Genomic DNA, 21606 nt, shown 5'->3' with positions numbered 1-21606 from the left:
TGGAATCTCCCACACCCCAAAACCAGCCGTTTACTTTATCGGTGTACACGCATGTCATGCCCACTTTGTTTTTCAAACTATTTAGGCACTTCTAATACAGTATTAACTTGTACCTCGTTATTTTTAGGGGTTCCTTTTTTCATTCTGGAGACCCCTCTACCACCCTCAGAGCTGAAATTCTGCTGAAGGCTCTTGCCTGGTTCACCGAACTTTCTCAAAATCAGGTAATTAGAACACTTGTTTTTAAGGATTAACCGTCTACCAGTCAAATGAATGAATCATCGTCTATTGAAATGCTGCTCACCCAAAACACAGGAGCAGGGATGGCTACGTTTGAAATACAGCTGTCGTCTTTAGGGAATGATTTCTGTTCTCTAGCTAAAACCTGAAGAAATTGAGGGACGAAACAGAATGCCAGAAAGGTAAGACATCGGTCTTTTCCTAAACAGTACAGAAATGCTCAGCTAGCTGCTATTTTCCAGAACTGCGCAGGAGCTGCTACTGGTGAGCTCCGGTCGGAAGAGGAACAGCTGCTTCAGCCCCGTGCAGAGAGCAACCCTGAGCAAACACTGAGACCTGATCAGTGGGACGGCTGCCAGCGGGCGCTCAGCGGCCAGAGATTCCTCCTCAAGCATTTCTGTCCATCTCCGCTGTGGCAGCAACAGGGTCTCAGTGTAGCTGTAAAGACTGTGTCCTGGGAAACTCCTGACCTTGTGGGGAAAAACCCCCCAGACTGTGGCTCTGCCAGCCCCTTCAGTGGGGGAGCAGGCCTGACCGAGGTGGGCTGCCTCAGAAGGCAAGCGTGACACGAACAGTCGTTTGTTTCTGCTTCCAGCTCATCGCGCACAGAAACCAGCTTCCTCCCTCACCGAGCAGTACAGAAGAGTATGTACACACCTGTGATTTAAGAGCACTTTATTGTTCTTTAAGGCTACTTTTAAGTACAAAAAAAAAAGATGGCCTGCCAAACCTTTTTTTTTCCCAGGTGAAACAAGGCCACAAAAGAATGGTATATTACAGATTTACAAACACAGAGAGAATCTTGCAAACCGAACTGTAGATAACCTGGCTCTGCGAAGAAACTTCACCACGTCTCATGATGGTGAGTTCAGTTTAGTTTCCTTCCACCTCCCCCCAACCCTTTGGCTTTCATGACATTATTGTGTCTAATATATGTTTTACTGGACATATCACATTAAATCTTTATTGCCCTCAAATCCATTTACCTATCTCAGATAAGTAAATGTAACCTTGTAAAACAGCTATTATTGAAAATATTAGCTTTAAAAACATTATCTTATTTGTGTTTACAAAGAAATATAGGAGTCACATTTTCCACAGAGTCCATCTACAGCATTAGTATTTTACTGTTATAATGCTCAGTAGCCTGTAGCAATAACAAACTAGTGGCTATTAATGCTAATGCAGTGTTCTCATAGAATAACTGTGTTCCTGCACTTTTACTGTATTACAGACAAATCTACAACAAAAAAAAGATCAACTTTTTTCTCCAAACAAAAAAAAAAATGAATGATTACAATAAAGGAAAGGGAAAAATTAAATAGCTACATATCATTAACAAATTAATTGTTCCTCAAAAAATACCTACAAATTTCTCTGTACATTCTTTACGCACAGCGTAACGATGGTCTTAAAGTTACCTATATAAAAAAGTGTTCTTTTAACAATCTTCCTACAGAGAGTAGGGTACTGAATGCCAAAGCAAGTAAGCGTTGACTACCCAGTAAGATGGTAGTGAAATGTGTAAAACTGGGGGCTTAGGTGTTTTTTTTTAAAATTTTTTTTTTACAGAAAATTGAGCAGCCACCTTCTCAACAAGAGTAAGAGCCAATCTCCCAATCTCTTTCTACCCTGCACCTTTTCCAAATTAAATAGCTTAACTTTAAAAAAAAAAACAAACAAAAAAACCCATAAACTAAAAGCCACAATGGACCCAATACTGTAACATAGTCCATAATACATCACGTGTAGTTCATCTTCCAACCAGTTCTGTCTACACCGAACCAACCATTTCAGGTAACCCAGTATAAAAAAAAGCCCTAGTTGCAACTGTACTGGGAAGATGGAATGTATGGGGGAGAGCAGTTACACTTAACAAGAAGAAGAGAAGCTCTTAGTACTAGCACAGCTGTGGTTTTACGCCTGCCTCTATTGCCTAATTTCTAGTTAGTAGCTATTAATATAGCAAATGATAATAAATGCAGTAATACCTGTATAAAGTTTTCTAATGGAGGAATGTATGCTGCAACTTGGCATAGGTTTACGAATAAGCTTAAAAAAATTAAAGATCATATTTCACAAACTGTAACAATCTGTTGTCCAGCCAAGATACGTAACGGTAGCAGTTTCTGCAGCTAGTTAAAGGTGGATTACACAGACTTAGTTTTGAGGAAGCAAATTCCCGTTAAGCAGACAGCGCTGCAGACAGAAACAATTACTCAGTCATGCGCAAAGCTATAGCATCCTGTACCACGCATCATATATCTCTAAACTGCGTCATTTGAGGCCTGTCCTGAGGCTGTCCTCTTTTGCTGGCTGCTACTAAAGTGAATATCAAATACAAATATCATAGAGTACAACTGTACCAGCAGTAAGTATATCTAGGATTGTTACTGACAAAAATAAACTAATTCTGAAGAAAAGCTAATAAGTATTATGATTCTTACTGTCTATACATTAATAGATACCAGCTATTTTTCATAAAACATGCATCGTTAAGCACTATTGAACCCTCCAACCTCAGCTCTATTCTAACAAACTGCAGTGTTCAGGAAAAAATGCCCGTGTTCTGTAAATTATGCAGTCCAGTTGCAAGCACTAAGCACCTGAAATCTAAAGAGAGAAAGACCTATAACCTGTATGAGACTTCCCCTTCTGAAGCTGTTTTGCTTTAAGAAAAACCAAACTGATAGAAATGTCATCCTTAAACCCTTTTTTCAGCAGTTTGCCCTCAAAATATTAGCATCTTCCAGAAAGTTGCTATGCAACTTCAGTCCTCCTCCAATAGTGCAAATCATACATGACAGTTCTTTTCAAGTATATACATACAAAATTACTTCACAGAGGGAAAAAAAAAAAAGGCAATGTAAGCAAACCAGACAAATTCTAGTCTCAAGAAGCTAATAAAAGCACAAAGCATTTGGGTCAACCAACTAAGTGTAATGGCTTTTGTGGATTAGCGTGCATTATTTTTTTTAGGGGGCAGCAGATTTGCATCAGAGGTTTCTTTGGTAATTGAGGCAGGAAAAAAGGATGCTACATCATATGAATGTGTATGAAATAGTTCCTGCTATCATCGTTAAGGGCACCCTTTTACAAATAAAAAGTGAGTACACAAAAACATGTGTTGAAAACTAATCTCCCCTCCCCCAACACTATTGTAAGCACTGTTCAAAGCTCAGTCAAACCATGCAAATTCACAAACGTAACGTCTCTCCTCATGAGACTACGGAGGGCGAGTGATTATGATTGACCATATGAGAGGAAGGGGAAGACTGGCCCCGCCGCGAAGCAGACTCGGGACTGCTGGAGACTCCGTCCTTCGCAGCTTTGATCTGCAGCCACGTATCCCCAAGTGCTTTGGCAAAGTGGTCATCAACTGATCCTGTGATGGACACCGAGTTTGCCACTGGCTCAGGCTCCTTGTAATTCTTGCCAAGGCTTCGGCGGAAGTGCTCTTCCACCACCGGGTCACAGGCAGTGGTAGCTGGATGGGGAGAGGAGGCAGAAGACACGTTATTTCGGTGCCGAATCCTGGCACCAAGCGCTGGACTCGGAACCCGTACTTTCTCCCATTTTCCTATCATCTCAGCATAGAGCAAGACTGCTTTACGTCATTACAGAACTGGCAGTGAATGGGGTGGGGAAGATGGAAGGAGTCAGAGAATGAAAAAAAAGTAATAAATGGAGTTGAAGATTTTTGCATTTCTGTGACCTGCCCCAGGTAAGCCTTTTATACTTAATTATAGCTCTCCCTCAGGCTAGTAACAGCTACAGCTCCAATTCTATGGAAACCCTCTCCCAAAACAATCACATAGAACTTGTATTTAGGCTTAAACAGAATTAAAGATGGAAACAGTTCTTTAACATCGGCTCCCAAGCCTGCTGATACTGGTCAGATGTGAGGAGACCTCCTTCTAAATGACAGCATGCCAAAAGCTGATTTCAGGCTTTCATCTTACTTTACATACTTGTGCTAGGAGCCAGTCAGAAAATGACATGAATCGTGACCTCTACATTAGGTACTACAAGCATTAAAATGGTGTAATACTATTGTAAGAGGAACAGAGAACCTTAAAAGACAAGATTATTATATTTCAAAAAAAGCTTAAAACTGTCAGGATCCATGCCGTCGTCCTTCATGCTACAGAAAGGCTTGATTGATCCTAAAATAAATGTGTCATGCACGAAGACCTCTTCAAGTGCCAAGAGACAAGTATTTTCTGAGAACGATTACAACTCTTCCACAGCCCACATAAATACAGCTGGGGTCTCAACGAAGAAGCTCCCCTTAGAGAAGGAACAGCAGTTTTCTAGAAAACTTCCAGCATCTCAGATCTCTAACTACTGACTTCTCGAAGAGTGTAATATATCCTCCAGGGTCTCACTTCAGTTTCTAATTCCAGTTTTCAACAACACATTTGATCTCTTTTTAAAAATATGTAATAATAATCATCATCTTACTATGGACTTTTAGGTTCCGACCTACGTCACGCTGGTATTGTTACATTGACACATTCTGGCTGATGAAGCCTCACTGCCAGGGACTTCTGGAAATGCTGTGGGTTAAAGCTATGCATCAGCAGGTATATGACTTGAAAGGAAAGGGCTGTGTTTTCCCCCGGTCGCGCAGTGAGAGAAAGTGAAAAGCAGCATCCCAAGGTTTCCCAGCAAGTACCGCATGAAAAGATTTCATGAAAAGTACTAATTGTGCAGAAGGTAGAAAGCTAACGCTCCCTGCTTGGGTCGCTATAGCAACTGCCCTCCAAAGCTCTTTGTGCTACCCGTGCAGAGAAAGGTGGAGGGGATGTGCTTTGGAAGAGTATTTGTATCTGCAGGGAAAGATTTTTGTGACTGCAGCTGCATCACAAAAGTCTACTGACCACCGAAAGACTGGGGAAACTACAGCTCCTAAAATAAGAGCGTGGTTGGATCTGCTGGCCCTGTCTGCTGTTTGTCAGTTAGACGAAAATAAACACAATGACTTATTTGTCTGGGGGGGGTGGCTGTTTTTTTAAAGCAGCTTTTCAAAACAAGAAAAAAGAACACCCCTCTCTCCCTACTTTTGAAATGGTACTCTCTACTGTGGCACAGGACTGATGGTTAGAAAGACGGCAGAGCGGATCTGTGCTAGCATGTCTCTGGGCAGACAGGATACAAAGAGGTGCCCACTGGTTCACCTCCTCTTATTCCTGTTAATACATCACTGCCTACACCATTAAGGTGAGGGAGACGATGCCGTTCTCAACTTCTACCCGGGCAGTTAAGAGGGCGGACATGTAACTTACTGCTGGAGGGTCGTCTGTAGGCAGGCATTGCTGAACCGCAGCCGCTGTGAGCAATGGGGCAATGGGAGAGGTTACAGTTCCGGTTGTTCGCAGAAGCACAGGTGATTACGGATGGACGGTTCTAATATGGAAGGAGAAAGAAAACTGTCACTCACTAAGGCAATCGTCCAAAGCTGTATCAGCAGAAGTTCATTGCATAATCACTTGAGATGTACAAACACTGAACTGAATCCCAGCAGTGAAATAACCAATAAACTATCCATTCAATAAAGTATATTAAACCCCAAAATATTCAGCTATTACTTCTTTGTGCGATTAAAAAAAAACCAAACCACACTGCATTTCCATAATGGTTCTTCGTTATTTAAGTGGCAAGCAGCCATACAGAAAAAGGGCAGTATAAAAGCAAATCATTAAAAGCATTAAAGTGATTTTACAGTGACTGTTTCAACTTCACAGGCATTACATATGCAGAACTAAATGTCAACACATTAAATACTTGTTTCATTCTATGTCCACATATCCTTGTGATGCCAGGACTCAGAAGGGCTTTACAAATTTTACAGGTATTTGTCTTCCTAGTGTTAATGGCATCAGTTTTCATTCAGGAGTTAAGTTTTCCTAGCCTGACTAATTCTGTATTCCGTATTTCAGCCACAAACAATAAGCTCGTAAGATGTAAAATATGAAGCGCTCCTGAGCGAGTCTTGACCGCAAGTACTTTCCTGTTGTAATTAATCTGCCTTTCCAGCACTACTTAACAAACATCATCCTTTTTCATTCTCAACACAAGCAAATTCCCTAAAATGTCTAGTCACATTATCTTAATTCCACAGTGTATACTCTGTACAAAGTGTAAACATAAAATACTCTTCTTATAGTTGTCTACTATGTAAACGTCACATGGAAACAAGGCCTTAGAAGAAGAAATGTCCTCGTTTCTCCAGGTGACTGAAGGGAAATAACACAGGTATTGGAATGTTTTTGCTTTGCATCTTTGGTATGTTTTATGATGCGAGGAGTCCATTTTGCTATATTCAATACAAGTTAATTGTTAAGTGCCCAAAAGATTAACAGAATTGAGGTAATTAACACAGTTTTAATTTCTTGTCCACCTTACAAATCTGTGCAGCAAACCCACAAAAATCACTACTTCACCTACCGCTGTACAAAGTCAACAAGGAAGGAAAGAGTTTTCATTGTTTACTGGCACTTTAGTCTAGACAGACAGAGTAAGAGCAAGACCAAAGTAAAAGAGATGAGCTTTCAAGGGGAGGTTTACCACTATTTGTCTAGAGACAACTCGAAAGATACTATTTACATCCTATTTACTGTTTTACTTTGCTGTCAGTGCAGAAAAGTGAATTACTTGTTTCTTCTGTAAGCGGTTCACATGTGGAAGTATTTATTTTCTTTTTTATAGGGACCAAGATTTTGTGCATCTATGAAGCGGTTTTTGAGAAACATATACATGCTTATTTTAGAGTATTTTAGACATACCAGAGGTGGGAAGTTGAGAGAGAGGTAGTCAAAGAGCTTGCCTCAAGAATGCATGTACCAACACCACAAAGGATCTGAGAGGCAGGATAAGGCATCTTACAGAATCCCCTGGTACGGCTGGTTCTGTGTGTACAGGTGCACTGAGCAGACTACACGTATTTATATGAAAATACTGAGATAAGCTGAGAATTTAGTAATAGTGATTACAGCAGCTGAATAACCCTATGCTGCCTAAAATAAGAAGGTGTTTTTTCCCACCTCTTTATTAGAAACAGAGTAATATGAAATCCCATTCAACATGTTAAGGTTTTTAAAAAAACAAAAAAAACCCCAAACCAATGAATCATGAAACTAGGGTTTCTTACTTTCAATACACTTTTTTCTTTGCACGATTTCTACTCTGTGCTCTTAGCAAGGTCTTACCTCAACATCCTATTTCCCCAAGAAAATAGATTGTAATCTAGCTCAAAATGTCAACGATAACAAAAGAGAGGAATCTGGTAATGGGTGACAGGAATCGGCCCAAGTCAAACATGCCAAAACAGAAGAGTGTCAGTGGTGTTAGCTGCTACGCTGAGACGCAGCGGTAGTACTATCAAAGGGCACCAGTGTCGTCAGTGGAAGCCTGTCCCTTCCTCCTCTGTCATCACTGAACGCCGAGAGTAAAGAAGAGCCGTTCTGCACAGAACAATAACTCTGCGATCTGCGTGCCAAATGATGCAAGATACCAGCAACTCCAGTGCAAAGCTAGGCATTTTGGCATAGCAAAATGTAAAAGACAAGCGTACGTAGCCAGCCACCGTGAAAATCTACGCAGCAGACATAAACTGTACGGCTCCAGTGAAAAGAAGCTTTCATAAACTGCATATGAAAAATCCCAACCTCTGGAAGATCATCCACTCAAAGAGTTTACACTTTGCAGGGCATCACAGTAGGGGAGGAGGGAAGGAAGGACAGACGGAAGGAATAGCTTGGGTACACAGGGCAGTTTAGTTTCTCAACACTGCAGCTCATCACAACTTAGTTATCTTGCTTTGTCTCTCCACTTGTGAGAGGGATAAAAGCAAGTCTGACATACAAGAAAACTGTTACTGTATAAACTGCACAGAGATGGCTCATCTTCAGCAGTTCTGAAGGAAAACAAATACAATGTACCAGATGGGAAGCCAAAAACTGACCAACCAGGCAAAACCAACACAATAAAAAAACCCCAAACCCCACTTCAGCACGTGGGAATAAACTATAAAATAATGAAAAATCATTACTTTGCTTTAGGAAAAGGCATTATGAAATAGTGACACAACATTGCTCTGAACAATGCAATGAATGCTTATGGCTGGCTAAAACGACTAAGGTCATTCCAGCTTCTTTCACCTGGAAAATTCAGTGCAAAATTCTCCTTTATGCCCCTTCTGTCTTGCACCTCCTCCTCAGCAGTCCCGGCAGGAGAGAGCCGGGACAGAGGGGAGAGAAGCACGCACGGATTGCCAAGAGTAGCACAGATGAATACCCTCTTTAGCTGGGAACTGCATCAGTTACTTCACCCGGGAACTGCCTAGCAGGTACTGGAGCCTCACTCAACCACAAAGCAACTCAGACTTTGCATTCCCAATTACAACACATGCATTCACAAGCTTAGCAAAGCACCAGCAAAAGCAGGAAGGCCAAGAAATCTGTGACAGATACATTTAAACATCAGCGACTTATTCACATTAAACACAATGAGCTGTGGCATTCATTATGCATTTTTAAAATACATTTTGCCTGAGAGAATAGTATCGCCTACCTATTGTAACTCACAATACATTCTGCTTACATCTGGGAAGTCCTCATTGTGTCTACAGCAAGGATTTCCTACAACCACCCAGAGTTTATTGTCAACCTAGAAGCCAGTACCTGCTGCCGTTCCACAGAAGTCAGTGTAGGTGTGATGCCAACTGTTCGGGTTGCATCCATGCTGTTTTTGGTCAGTGCTAGAGGTTGATCCATGGTCAAGCTTGGGATTGAGGCGTACATGTGATTGGCATGAAGGCTCATTGTTGGGGCAGCAGCCCTCTCTATTGGGCTGCGACTCCTCTCTCTGTGCTCCTTCCGATAATCTCCGTTGGCAGTCTTGTTTCTGATACATGAAAGAAAAAAAGGTCAAAGGACTTACTATTGTTACAAGCTGTAATGAGATATGCAACATTACATCCCTTTAAGAAACAGGAGGCAATGCGTTTTGCTTGGTTGTGAGGATATAGAATCCCTCAGTGAGGTATCCCTGGTCTACCCAGCCACCTCCCGGCAAAGGTAAGCCAAAGATTTACGTTTGCAAGCGCTGGCAACCAACATTTTTCTTCAGCCTGGAATTTCTTCAGATGCTTGTCTAAACGCACCGAGTTAAAGTAACAACTGATCATGCTTTGTTAAGATCAGACACCTCCTCGTTCAACAGACTATTAATCCCGCTGTGTTTCCTAACACTGCAACAGTCTCTAAGCATTGCTGAAGCCCAAGAAAAGTTTATTTTGCTCAAAAGACATGGGTTGATACCAAGAAAATGCAGGCAGTCAAGGCAGAAAGCAAAATTTTCAGAGCAGAAAATGAAGGAAAAGCAAACTACACTGCACTTATCTCAGAATCATTTCATTACAACTGTTCTTTAAAAGAGTCATTTCAAACTACTACTGAACAGTAAATCTCAGTAGATGTATTCACATAATTAGCCTATCATTCACTGCAATTAAAATAATGCCAATTTTGTACTTAAGTATGAGATATTTCAGTTTCCATACAGCAATATAATTGTCATTAAAGGCAAACCAGTCAATCAAAGGGATGGCACATCATTCATACTGGTGAAGGCTGTCGTTCATAACCACCTGCGTGGGTATGACCAGCAGTCTGGAACACAGCAGCATGGTAAGGGTTAACACGCTGCAATACCTAGTGCCTCAGTGTGCAAGAGCAAGCTCAGCCTGTCTGTCAGGTAAGAAAGCACTAGAGGAGAAAGTTGGTTCCATGGAAAATACATTCTGTCTGCAGAAGGCTCCTGAAGTAGTAGTGACGTGTCCTCTATGTCCTGTGTATTAAGTGGGCAAAATCCATTTACAGGGGTTTCCCCCCCCTTTTTAAAGCATATCATGGCAAATTAATATGCAGGACCAATCTTTAAAAATGCTCTGATGAATATTAGAGACCGAAAAGGAATAGAAAAATGTTTTCTGTAATACTAGAAATTCAGATAGTATTCAATATTGAAGTAAATGACAATTCCAAGAAGCTACTGCCTATTTCAACATCTGAGACAGTCTCTCGAAAAGGAATGCTAACAGCTGAGGGGAAAAAACCAAAGCCCTGCCAACAGAGGAAAGTAAGGAACCCCAAAACTTACCAACAAAAATACTACAAAAAAACCTTGCAGGTTTCAAGTTTGCCCAGTGCCCCTAACCCGGGGTGGCCATGCAGCAGTGCCAGGCCGTGCTGGCAGCGTCAGGGAGCACCTAAAACCCCACTACGCCTGCGGGACGCTCTGCCGTAACCCTGCCCCGGCAGTCACGGGTGGTCGATGTGTCACACAGCATCTGTTTTAAGTGCCTTTTGACACCATGTAAACTTTTAGCCTGGACAGCATCCTGTGGCAATGGACTCCACAGTTTAAACTACATACTTTGTTAAGTACCTTTTCTTCACGGGCTCTTTTTATTTCTTTTCAACCTAAAATCTAATGGCTTGGGCTGCAGTTGCACTAGTTCTTGTATTAGGAGAGAGAGAAAGCCATCACTCCCTGCTTATCATCTTCATGCCACTCCCGAGTTCACCCCTCTCTTCAACAACCATTTTTCTCCATGGTACTACCTTCTTCAAATAAAAACTGTTCCCGTACCTTTGTCATCCTTGTGGCCCCTCACGTAAGAGCTAGAAAGGCGATCATCTTTCTTGAGATGAGGGTCCAGATCTCTGCTGTATTCAGGAACAGGACCTTTGCTGAATTCATCACAAGTCTACAGTGCTGCTCGAGAGTCACTTGCTCGTTTAAGTTAGAAATCTGCTATTGCTGCCTCAATCAAAACTCAACTCATTTATCACAGTACAAGCGAGGGTTAATATGATACCAGGCAACCAGTGACTTGAGAACCTCAGGACAGAGCTTATTCTCTATGCCAAATTCCCCCGACATGCTTAGGAGGGAACAGCCAACAGAATAACAACACAATTTGTAACCGTTCCGATCCCCCCCGCCCCCTAGCTCGTCCCCTTTAACTGATTATAAATTAGAAGTAGCAGATTAGCAGAGTCGACCATAAAATCTAACCTTTAAGGTTTCACAGCTGGTGGTCAAGATGTTCCCTGAAAATCATGTGTTTCTTGAATCCTGCTTTATCGGCCAGATTTAGACACAATAAAGTGCCAGGAGATACATTCTCACAGCGCTACGTTTCCATCTTTTGCCAGCTTTGGTACCATTTCAATTCACGAGGCTACTCTGCAGCATCAGCATTCAGAAGAAAGAGGTTTGGAATTGCATTGCTCTGAGCTAATGACTGATGCAAATGTGTGACTTAATGGCAGCACAACAGACTCTATATTTAAAGTACAGTAGCCTCATCTTGAATTACAGTACTGAAACAGCTACCGAACACAACAAACTAATCCTTCACCACCCCGCAGGAAGTAAGTATGGAACCTCAGAAATAGTCCGCCTTTGCAGACTGTTTTTGCTCCTGGACAACAGCCATGAGATACCCTGGGAAATAATACACAAAAAGACATTGCTAAAATCATTGTTCAAGTGATAAAGGCAACGCTGTGTCGAGATGGCTCATTCTTCTCGCTGCAGTGCAGTATCTTTGGTGGCTGCAAGCCAAAAATCTTACTTTTCAACTAAACATTATCTGGTCTACTACAATTTAAATAACCATCTGGAGGCTGCAAAACCAGTATATTCCTACTTTTCACTGCCTCAAAGAAAAAAAAGAATCATCCCTTTTCAGAATTATTATGTTTTAATAAGCACAAGCTGATTTTCAAAGGAAGAACTTTGTTTCCTCCACCAAAACTACTTGTAAAATTAAAACAAAAAAATGTAGCTACACCAGTTGTTTGGGTTTTTTTCTGAGAACTGGGATTTCAGCAACTTAGTGCTGCAATGGAGGGGGGGAGGGCTCTCAAGTGACCAGTGATGAACAAACCCACTGAAATTCCCAAGGAAAAGAAATTTTCCATTTTACACAATAGCACCTATTTCACTCATCCTCACTTTAAACAAAAAGTCACAGCCCTAAATATGGTAGTTTTGCTGCCAAAGAAAAATAAATAATGAGCTTTTCTGCAAAGATTTTTGGAAGAAGGGGCCAAGAACCTGGGAAATGGGATCAGTCTGACGCCAGGAAGCACGGCACAGTAGGCAGACCTTCCCTAAAGATACCTAAAATTATTGAGTTATCTCAGTAATCTCAGCAGACCACACCCTACCCCTTTCTGTCGGCAAATAATTCCCTCTTCCTAAATTAGAACAACTCCTCTTCCGGGCAGGGAGCTGTCTATGCTCCACTCCTCAAAAAATCCTCTCCTCCACTCATCTACCTTCAACTACACAGTCTTAGCAGAACATGAAAAATACCTGGAGCTTCTACTTCCACATCAGATAGTATTTTTTCTAAGCCCAGCTGAAAATTTTACAGCACCATGTAGAACAGTAACATGATAGCTCTGCCCTTGCAAAAATATACCAGCGCTTGAGTCCCTCCTATTTAAATATAAATAGCAAATCCTACAGACATCTGACTCCGCTTGTAAAACAACTGTACATAAAATTATTTATAGAGTATTCATCAATTTTGTATTATTAAATAATTTTAGTTTACAATGTAACTTTAAAAATAATTTTCTATTAGAAACTGAAAGTTTCTTACAATTTCTTCATTATTACTGAGAGAAGTCATTCTTGTTTTGATAGTACGTGCTTTGTCTGAAGGGGCAACCAAAATTGCATGTGTTCAAAGATAATTATATTTCACTAAAGTGAATTAGTTTAAAAATTCCACAGGCACTGAACAAGTACAGAGATGCATCTCTTAGTTCAAATGTAAGGGCAGAAAATTACAAAGAAGGACTTCTGACCATGTTTGAAAGATAATTTAAAAATACATACTACAAATGAATCCAGCTGTCCAAACAGCTTTACCATCCCCCAACTCCACTATGACTTAAAAATCAGCATACGTAACGCTGGACTCCATCTTCAGTGGCGAATATGCCAGTGCATTGCCACTGGCTTAAAAAATAGCTAGCAATTAGTATCGGTGAGAACCTGAGCGAACATTGGGCGGTGGGATGCTGTTACATCAGCCGTGCCCACCACCCTTACCCCCCTTCTGACAGGGGTACTCCAGCTACTTGCAGGTTTATTGTAGCAAAATTATATGTGATTCCAACCTTAAATTCATTTCTCCAACGCTTGAAAAACAGACATTGTTTTCCGTGTTTCTCCCCAATGAATCATAACCGAGGCTCCAGCACTTACCAAGCATCATGTGCTCAGATGGATGTCATACCAAAACCACACACATCCTGACTGTTAGCCGAAAGTCTGCTTCAGTTTGGTTCTAAATAATGTTTGTTAATTGAAAGCCATGTTTCAGTTCTCCTCAGGAACCAGTTCAAAGGTAGCTGAAATGCATTGTTCTTTGTGTTTTTTTGGTTGTACAACCTTTAAATGCGGCTGTTCTGTTCACTGGCACGGCGTGGCGGTAATTCACACTCATCCTACAGGAACAGCCTAACTCTGCCAGCTGCTTAAGGGAAAAAAGAGGCCCACCGAAGGGGAGAGTTTTGCTTGCACTCACTTCCAGCCTGCAGAGCCTTAAGGAACAGATGCCAAAAGTATTACTGTACCTCCCAGTGAAGAAATCACGGACGTTTCACACTCCCTTTGGCAGAAGTAGAGCTCTAACTCGAAATGGTTGTACTGTAGGAGTGTGTTTCACTTGCAGAAAGAACAAGTATCCACTTACAGTGCTTTTTAATTATCATGTAAGATGTTTTCTTTATGCAAACACAATGCATGATATTGCTTAAGAGTAAACTTTCATTTGTGTGACATAATTCAAATACGATTTTAGTATTTTCACAGCATCTTAATAATATTCATTTTCTAACACTTTTACTGTATTTATTCACAAACTCTTAAGTCTGAAAGAGGACAGCTGCTTTTGTTAAAGGCTACTTAAGGATTTACAACCCGCTGATATAAAATATCTTCTCCACATGACCGGGATCACTTCCTACTTGCATACATTTATTCTGTTACTGTGAGGTGGGAAAACAAGAATTTAAGGTGGTATTTCAACATACAATCATATCTATCCAGAGGGGAAAATCCTAAGTTTCACTTACTCAGAATTTTTTAAGCCATCCAAATTCACGCAAAGAACCCAAACAAAACCTGAAAGTATTAGCAGTTTGCTCTTTGAGTGTCAGCCAATTATCTGAAGTATTCGTAAAATGAAAAAAATACTCCAAACAGCCCAATACGCTCTTCAAACCACATCTACTTTGAACGGCTGCCACCTAAATACATAACCCTTTTTCATCCCGTTTTACTAGCTTTATGCTTCCCTGTTACTTTGAGTAGCCTTCTCCTTTTACGGCTTAGTACTCCATCCCAAAAAGCTTTCGAGTAGGCAACTTGCAAGAGATGATTGTTTTTGCAAGAATCACTTCCTCCACAGAACCTGGACATCTGATACAGTTTCCTGAGAAAGATGAAGAATGCCCTCCCTTTGTGCTGTTGCTGTGATTTAAACATTATTTGCACAGTACATTCCCCCCTGCAGGAAATCTTTTGGACAAACTAAAGACCGTGGGCAGACCAATGCACAGATAAAACTGACTGATCGTCCACTAACGCCCTTCTCGAAGCAGCGCCACAGCAGCCACGCCTCCTGCTATGGTTCTGGAGTCCTCCAGAACAGCAGCTTGCTAGCCAGCTGGCTACAAAGTGGCTCTTTAAGCCAGGTCTGTAGCTGGCAAATCCTCCATTTCTTCCCCCATTCAAGTGTGGTTAAGAAGGAAAGAAGCAGGTGCCTCAGGCTAGAAACAACTCCGCAAAGGCACCCAGGAATTTAAGCACTGCCTCAGTGCTTCTCCAGCCACCAATCATTTACCTTAACTCCACCCAGAAAAGAGCTTTTGTTCTTTCAATTTTTTCAACTGGAGCATCAGGCCCAGTTTGGAGAATTAAGCATCATATTTACACAAGTTCTTTCAGAGTCAGAGGTATGCGTGCACCAGCCGTACCTATTTCGCCCTGCTGTCTCCACTCCTCTCTAATCAGAATTCTGCAGTGCCTTCCATTAAAGAAATTCAATTCACCAGTATTTTTTTTTTCAGCTTAGTGCTACAGCCAATGGGAAGACCTTTGAAATAAGAAGTCAAAATAAAACCATTGAAAACAAACTGACAAGAAATAGGATAATCTTACATATAAACAAACATAGGTCAGACTTTCTGTATTTATCCTCACCAAAACAAGATCTTCAGAGATAAAATCTTGGACCAGATAGTTACTTGCAAATGTAATCATCCAGGAGAACAGATTTCACAGTAAAAGGAATAAATTAATAGTAAGCTGTGAAATGCATCAAGAAGTGTCCCATTACTGCCTGCACCAAGCAAAAATATTCAGATGCAGAAGAGCTTCCCTTCCTGAAGGCTTAACATTCACAACTATGAAAGAATGCAAGCGAACCGCATGATGTAAGACCTTAGTCAAAAGCCAAACCCACAAAACTGAAATCTAAGTCTAATGTACAGTAAAATCAATTAACACAATCTCAGATCCTACTTATTTTTCTCACAGGAATTTTTTTTTTTTTTAATGTTTGGCCATCTTTGCTCCAACACTCATAGGATTGTTTTAAAAGGTAGCACTGGTTGCTTTATAGTGGCACTCACTCATTCCATCCGTAAATAAAACTCTGGGATTTATTAAATGAAAAATTATGTCACTGCTGGAACACATGCATACTTATACAATCTAGAAATGATGACAAAGTTACCTTACTGCAATGGGTACAGACGGCAGGTTACCTGTAAAAATCAAAACCTGCAATTCAACTTAAAAAAAAAAAGAAAGAAAGAAAAAAAATAAATTGCCCCAGAACCTCTGCTCACCCACTAATTGCTCTGCGCTTCTACTGCCGGCTCGCTGAACTCCAGACCTCCTGCATGTGGCTTCGCATTTTGTGTGGTACACCTGATGGCTCATTTTAAAGTACCGTAATTTTTTGAAGAGTTTTTATGTGAGGCCATACCTGAGACGTAAACAACAGAATTTTAACATCTAATAACTATCTGGCAAAATGCTGCAATGGTAAGAGATCTCATTAATTCTGCTGAGGTAACTGTAAATGTGAATTAGCCTGTTAGGAAAATTAAATAAATTTTTTAAAAAATCACTAACGGCTCAAAAAGTGGAGCTAGAACACTAGAAAGTTCCAGTGTTTCAGTATTACCACAATAACAAGTGTCTAGGAATAGCTGGACATTGCAGTAATTATAAAAAGTTTCCTAACGTGCGCGATGATTTCTGGAGAGTAAACATAAGCCCATTTCATCTCTTCAAAGTTTTGTTTAACTACATCTAGGTGGAAACCACCAGGTGAGGACAACTCCCATCAGCTCTGCCTTAGTTATCCAGGACTGAGGGCAAAAAATATTCAGCTTCCTGCCAATCGCATTAGCCAAAGAGGAGAAACTTTCCCATCTTCTAACCTGCAAAACGTGGCGTCGCTGGCGTCCCGGTTCCAAGTACTGTCTAACAGCCTGTCAGAGGAACAGCACCGTTCTTGGAAAGGAGACAGGAGAAGTAACCGAACCTTTCAGATTTATCTGATTCAGCCACCTCCCCGTAACTCTCTCTTCAAAGAAGGACAGTAGCTCCAAGTTGCCTTTGAAAAACCTGCACAACACACTAGAAAAATGCGTACGTGAAGAACTATTTCTGCCAACTGTGAAAAGCAAAAGACAGAAGATGTGAACGTTTCAGAAGCTGAAAAACGCTCTGCAGAGGATGCAGTCTGTCTTTAGAAGACGCTGCTACTACAGTTACAAAGAGTGCTTTTTTGGGAAGATGGCTTCAGTAATACTGTAAAACTCAGACATATCAATGCACACCAGAAACTCAATCCTAAGGTTGCCAGTCAGGACCCAGAACTAAGGTTTCATTTCTAGCTCAAAAGTAAACTATACAGCAGTCAACACAGTATCTGGGTGCTTGAAGGCACAAGAATCTTACTCTGAGAAAGTGAAATGAAGTCGGTGAAACAGAGCAGAGCCTGCCAACGTTCACATCTGGAGAGCAAGTCAGGCTACCGCATATATTGGGATGAACAGAACACGATCTAGAAAGGCAAGTCACTGCTGGAATGGAAACTAAAAGTATCCGTGCTCTTTGAATTGCTTGGAAGGGAAAAACATCCAGCAAAGCAAATGATAAAAAAAATGAGGTTAAAGGGACACTCCAAACTTTCCTTAAAATTTCTAACAAGCAGGAAGGCAAATCTGACAGTATAAAGAAAGAGCAAAGAGGCTTCCATGAAAGCAGCTAGAAGGTCCAAGGGATTACTGGAAAGATTCAGAGGCAGCGATAAAATGATTAATTTGTACCCAACTGCAATGCCCACCCAAACACCTCTGGCAGACACTTCCTCTTATGTTCTACCAATTCACGTGTTGGGTCACGTGCGGCTTTTATAATTCAGCCATGCTAACATCCATTTGAAGTCAAACCTGGCACATGCAACTAACCTCTTATACTGAGTCACTGGAAAATACTGTAAAAACTATTTATGATCACACAGAGAAAACTATGGGCCAATGTCAGGAGAAAACTTGCACATAAAAGAGGCGCAGCAGTGGGTCATGTCCTAGTGCAACAAGATTAGCCACATACATGTGTGCTCAATATTGCCAGGGTACATCGGTCTGTTCTGCAGGCTCTGGGAAAACTTGGTGGTGTTGAAACTCAGTGGTGAAACTGTGCGGAACTGTTAGAGGAAATAAAAAAATGGCAGTTACATTTTTGCATAATATTTTCTGGGTGGTTCCTTACAATGTTTTCTACTTTTTTATTTGGAAAAAATACTTTAATTCATCACTCAATGCCTGTCATACAACAATTTTTGTAAAGGTGAGTACCCACGCAAGTCAATCTGCGAACCCTAAATTCTCAAAAGTTTACGGGATTTTATTCAGTTCAGTCACAAAAAAGACTGCATTGGGTAGAATCTTACGATAGAGGAGCAGATTAATCATTTTCTTCAACTAGATGATGTGGGAAGTAAAAGATATCAGCAACACGAGAATGGCAAGTTTATTTAGTAAGAGCTTCAACAACACAAGCCAGTCTCTGAAAATAAGGTCACAGTACTGGAATTAACTGTGTCAAATCGTCAGGAGATGGGATTACAGAGCTTTCTCTTCCAACTTCAATGGTTCCTAAGAGGGAAAAGGGCCTGGATCATTAAAGCTTACAAATTATGGTCTCTATCCATCAGATAGACAATGTAACATTAGGTGATGTGAAGCAGGAAAAGCTGAGAAAGTACATTAATTCGCTTTCAGACAGAAAGTTCCAAAATTCTAAAAAAACCCAGGCTTTAGACTGAGAACAGTGATCAAATAACTGGTTTTAAGAAATGAGATTTTTTCATGGGCTGTTTTATAAAGGGCATAAACATTTCATTAAAAGTTTATTGAAACTGTTTGTAATTGCTAATAAAATCTGACTTACTGAAGCCTCTAGAAGCACTATAAATGCAACAACAGCTTCATTATATTTTGCACAACTATTCGTACCAACATAGTAAAATAATTCCTTTGAAAAGCTGATAAGCAAACCAACACAGCAGGAGCAGTTAGGTGTTTGAGAGGGTACTTCTCCAGTTGAGGTGGCCAAGTTAACCATCAAATTCTACAATCAACAGCATTCTCTCACAGCAGCTTCTGGTTTAAGGGAGACTTCAGTTAGAAAAGCAAATCACAAGCAAGAATGTTCAGGGTTTTTATTCCCCCCCCCTTTTTAAAAGGCCAATGTACGAGTACTGAAAGTTACTGATTAAAAATGTGACCAAAAGATTCACAAAACATCACGCCTTGTCATTCAGGTAGCAAGAAGTCAGCCATGCCCGTACAGCTCAAACACAGAGGCTACCAAGGACTCGGACAGAGCAGGACTGCAAGGACAGGACTGACAGGGACATGCGAATCGACCTTAACTTGGCTGCAACGTGCGACTCCTCCGTTACGTACAGTAACTGCACATCTGTGCCACATTAAAGACTACATGAAGCAGTAATTAGAGTGTGCTCAGACTTCTCCCCAGATGTTTTGGGAAGTTTTTCTCATGGCTTCCCAAACTCATCCCACCCCCTCGCTCTTTCTGATCAGGTACTCGGCCCTCCAGCCGGCGCGGGTCCCCCTGCGTGCGCGGGCCCGCAGGTACAACACGCCCACAAACACACTCTTTCTGCCTTCACATCCCACTCTATTTTAGGAACAATATTTACAGTGCGAATGAGAATTCGGGGAGGACGCGGAGCCCGCCGGCAGGCTCAGCGCGGGGAGGTAGGATGGGAGAGGTGAAGGGACGCCGGCCCCAGGGGCAGGGCGCCCAACTCCCTCAGCGCCGGGGCGGCGACAAAGGGCAGCCGCCTCCAGCAACGTTTTCCACGGGGGAAGCGGCCAAGTAACTGAGGTCAAAACCTCCGGGCCCCAATGGCGGCCAAGCCCTGTCGCTTCCCCTGCCCTTCTCTTCCCGGATAAATCCTGACCGAACACCACCCCGCCCCTTCGCAGCCCCGGACGCCGCGCACCCGCGGAGGGGGCCGCCGCCGCCGCCCCGCACTCGCTGCCTCAGCGCTTGAGCCGGGCGCAGCGGGCGGGGGGCGGCGGGGGCCGCGGCGCAGGGCCCGGTGCTGCCCGCGGGGGACGCGCTGCCCGGGCGCAGGAAGGCGGCCGCCCCCCCCCCCCCCCCCCCGCCCCTCAGCCCGCCCGGGGCCTCACCAACTTGGCGAGCGGCCGCGGCGCAGAGCGCGGCCCCGCCGCCTCGTCACGATAAGAGTCCCCGCGCGGCCCGGCCCGCTTCGAGGCGGGAAGGCGGCCCGGGCTGCTGCGAGGCGGCGAGAGAGGACGCGAGGGGCATCAGCTTCCTCCCCCGGCCCATTTTTTGGGGGCCCCCGGCATGAAGCCAGCAGCACCGCAAGAGCACGAGGCCGGGCCCGCACACCTCCGCCCCTCGCGCTGCCCGTGGGACTCGGCCGCAGGAGCCGGGGGGGAAGGCTGGCTGCCATTACAGCGCCGACTTGAAAGGTGAAGATGGCCACGGCCGGCGAGAAACAGCCAGAGGAGTATTTTTCACCTTTCAACAGGAGGAAATAATGCCATTTATTCAGAGTCAGCACTCAGCAATTTTGCAGGAATGAGTTAAAGCCAGTTCGCGTGGTTTTGTAGCGCGTTACAGCATGAGAGAAAATGAAAGGAGACTGTCCAGTCCAGCACTGTCAGTCTGGGGGAAAAAAATTTACTTATTCCGCTAGAAATTAATGTAACATTTTATTCCAAATCTTACCCTTACAGAGTCATTGTCTATAGCAACCGTGTCCATAACATTCTAATTCTCAGGAGCGCAACTTTCTAGTAAATGGTACATCTGTCAAACTGCAGGAAACATCTGGGAAAATGGTTAAATAAAAAGCAGCGAGATTAAACCTTTGTTTCCATATGGTTAGGATATACATCTAGAATATGTTTGTAAACGTTACTGGTTCTTTTCTTGCCTCTTGCTCAGCTGTCAGACTTTCGGATTGGTCTTGGATTTCACCCCGGTGTAGATCCGTGACAATTTAAGGCAAGGGAGGCCCGGCCCCTTGGGTAACAACAAGCCAACACGGGGCTGGAGGGATTCCTGGTCTGCTCCTGTGCGCACAGGCCCCCTCGTCACCCCCAGCGAGCGGGTGACCCCCTGCATCTGTGCTGGTACCTCTGCACAGCGACGACACAGCTTGGTGCTTCAGCAGGCAGCTGGGAGCCCTAAGGTCCTGCGGAAGTTTTATGCTCCTTTACAAAAGGAGGAAAATGAAAGTGGAAAACATTGTATCAAAGCAGAACTCTGCAGCTAGCTAACACAACCTTTCTGTTTGCAAGTGGAGACACCTGAACTAACATCGCCCGATTTTTCAAGTACTTAAACGTATACCCGAATTTTGACTGATCAGGTCTTTCTGTGAAGGACTGATAAGCTATCCATCAACTCTTAGCCCTGAAACTGTTCACAACGAGCATTTCACGTGTGCTTGGCTACACGCTCCCAGACTGAAAGGGACTTGAGTACTTTCCGAAACTGCCCCTTGGATAAGAACCTCTGCAAAACTCAGTGTTAAATATTAACTCAGATACATCAGCTCTTTCAAGTCCCTCTCTGAAGGTTCAATTTAACGTACGTTTGTTGAAAACCATTTCAGAATAATTTTGTGTAGTGCGTGATTGTCACTAATAAATAAGAAAACAGATCTGATTGATTTGGTCCATCATT

General features: G+C 42.5%; 1 protein-coding gene across 2 annotated transcripts in view; it reads right to left on the bottom strand.

The window, feature by feature from the left end:
- Positions 1–3458: 3458 nt before the first annotated feature.
- VGLL4 (vestigial like family member 4) overlaps positions 3459–21606 on the bottom strand; it is an 83780-nt gene continuing 65632 nt past the window's right edge. For both annotated transcript variants that reach the window (XM_059823135.1, XM_059823134.1), the window contains exons 3-5: positions 8925–9147; positions 5529–5649; positions 3459–3727 (exon numbers count right to left, since the gene is read on the bottom strand). In XM_059823135.1, the coding sequence (XP_059679118.1) occupies positions 3459–3727; positions 5529–5649; positions 8925–9147 (613 nt within the window). The remainder of the gene's footprint in view (positions 3728–5528; positions 5650–8924; positions 9148–21606) is intronic.

This window comes from Gavia stellata, chromosome 12 (genome assembly GCF_030936135.1).
Source record: "Gavia stellata isolate bGavSte3 chromosome 12, bGavSte3.hap2, whole genome shotgun sequence".
In the NCBI taxonomy this organism is placed as follows: Eukaryota; Metazoa; Chordata; class Aves; order Gaviiformes; family Gaviidae; genus Gavia; species Gavia stellata.
This window is presented reverse-complemented; position numbering and strand designations above follow the sequence as displayed.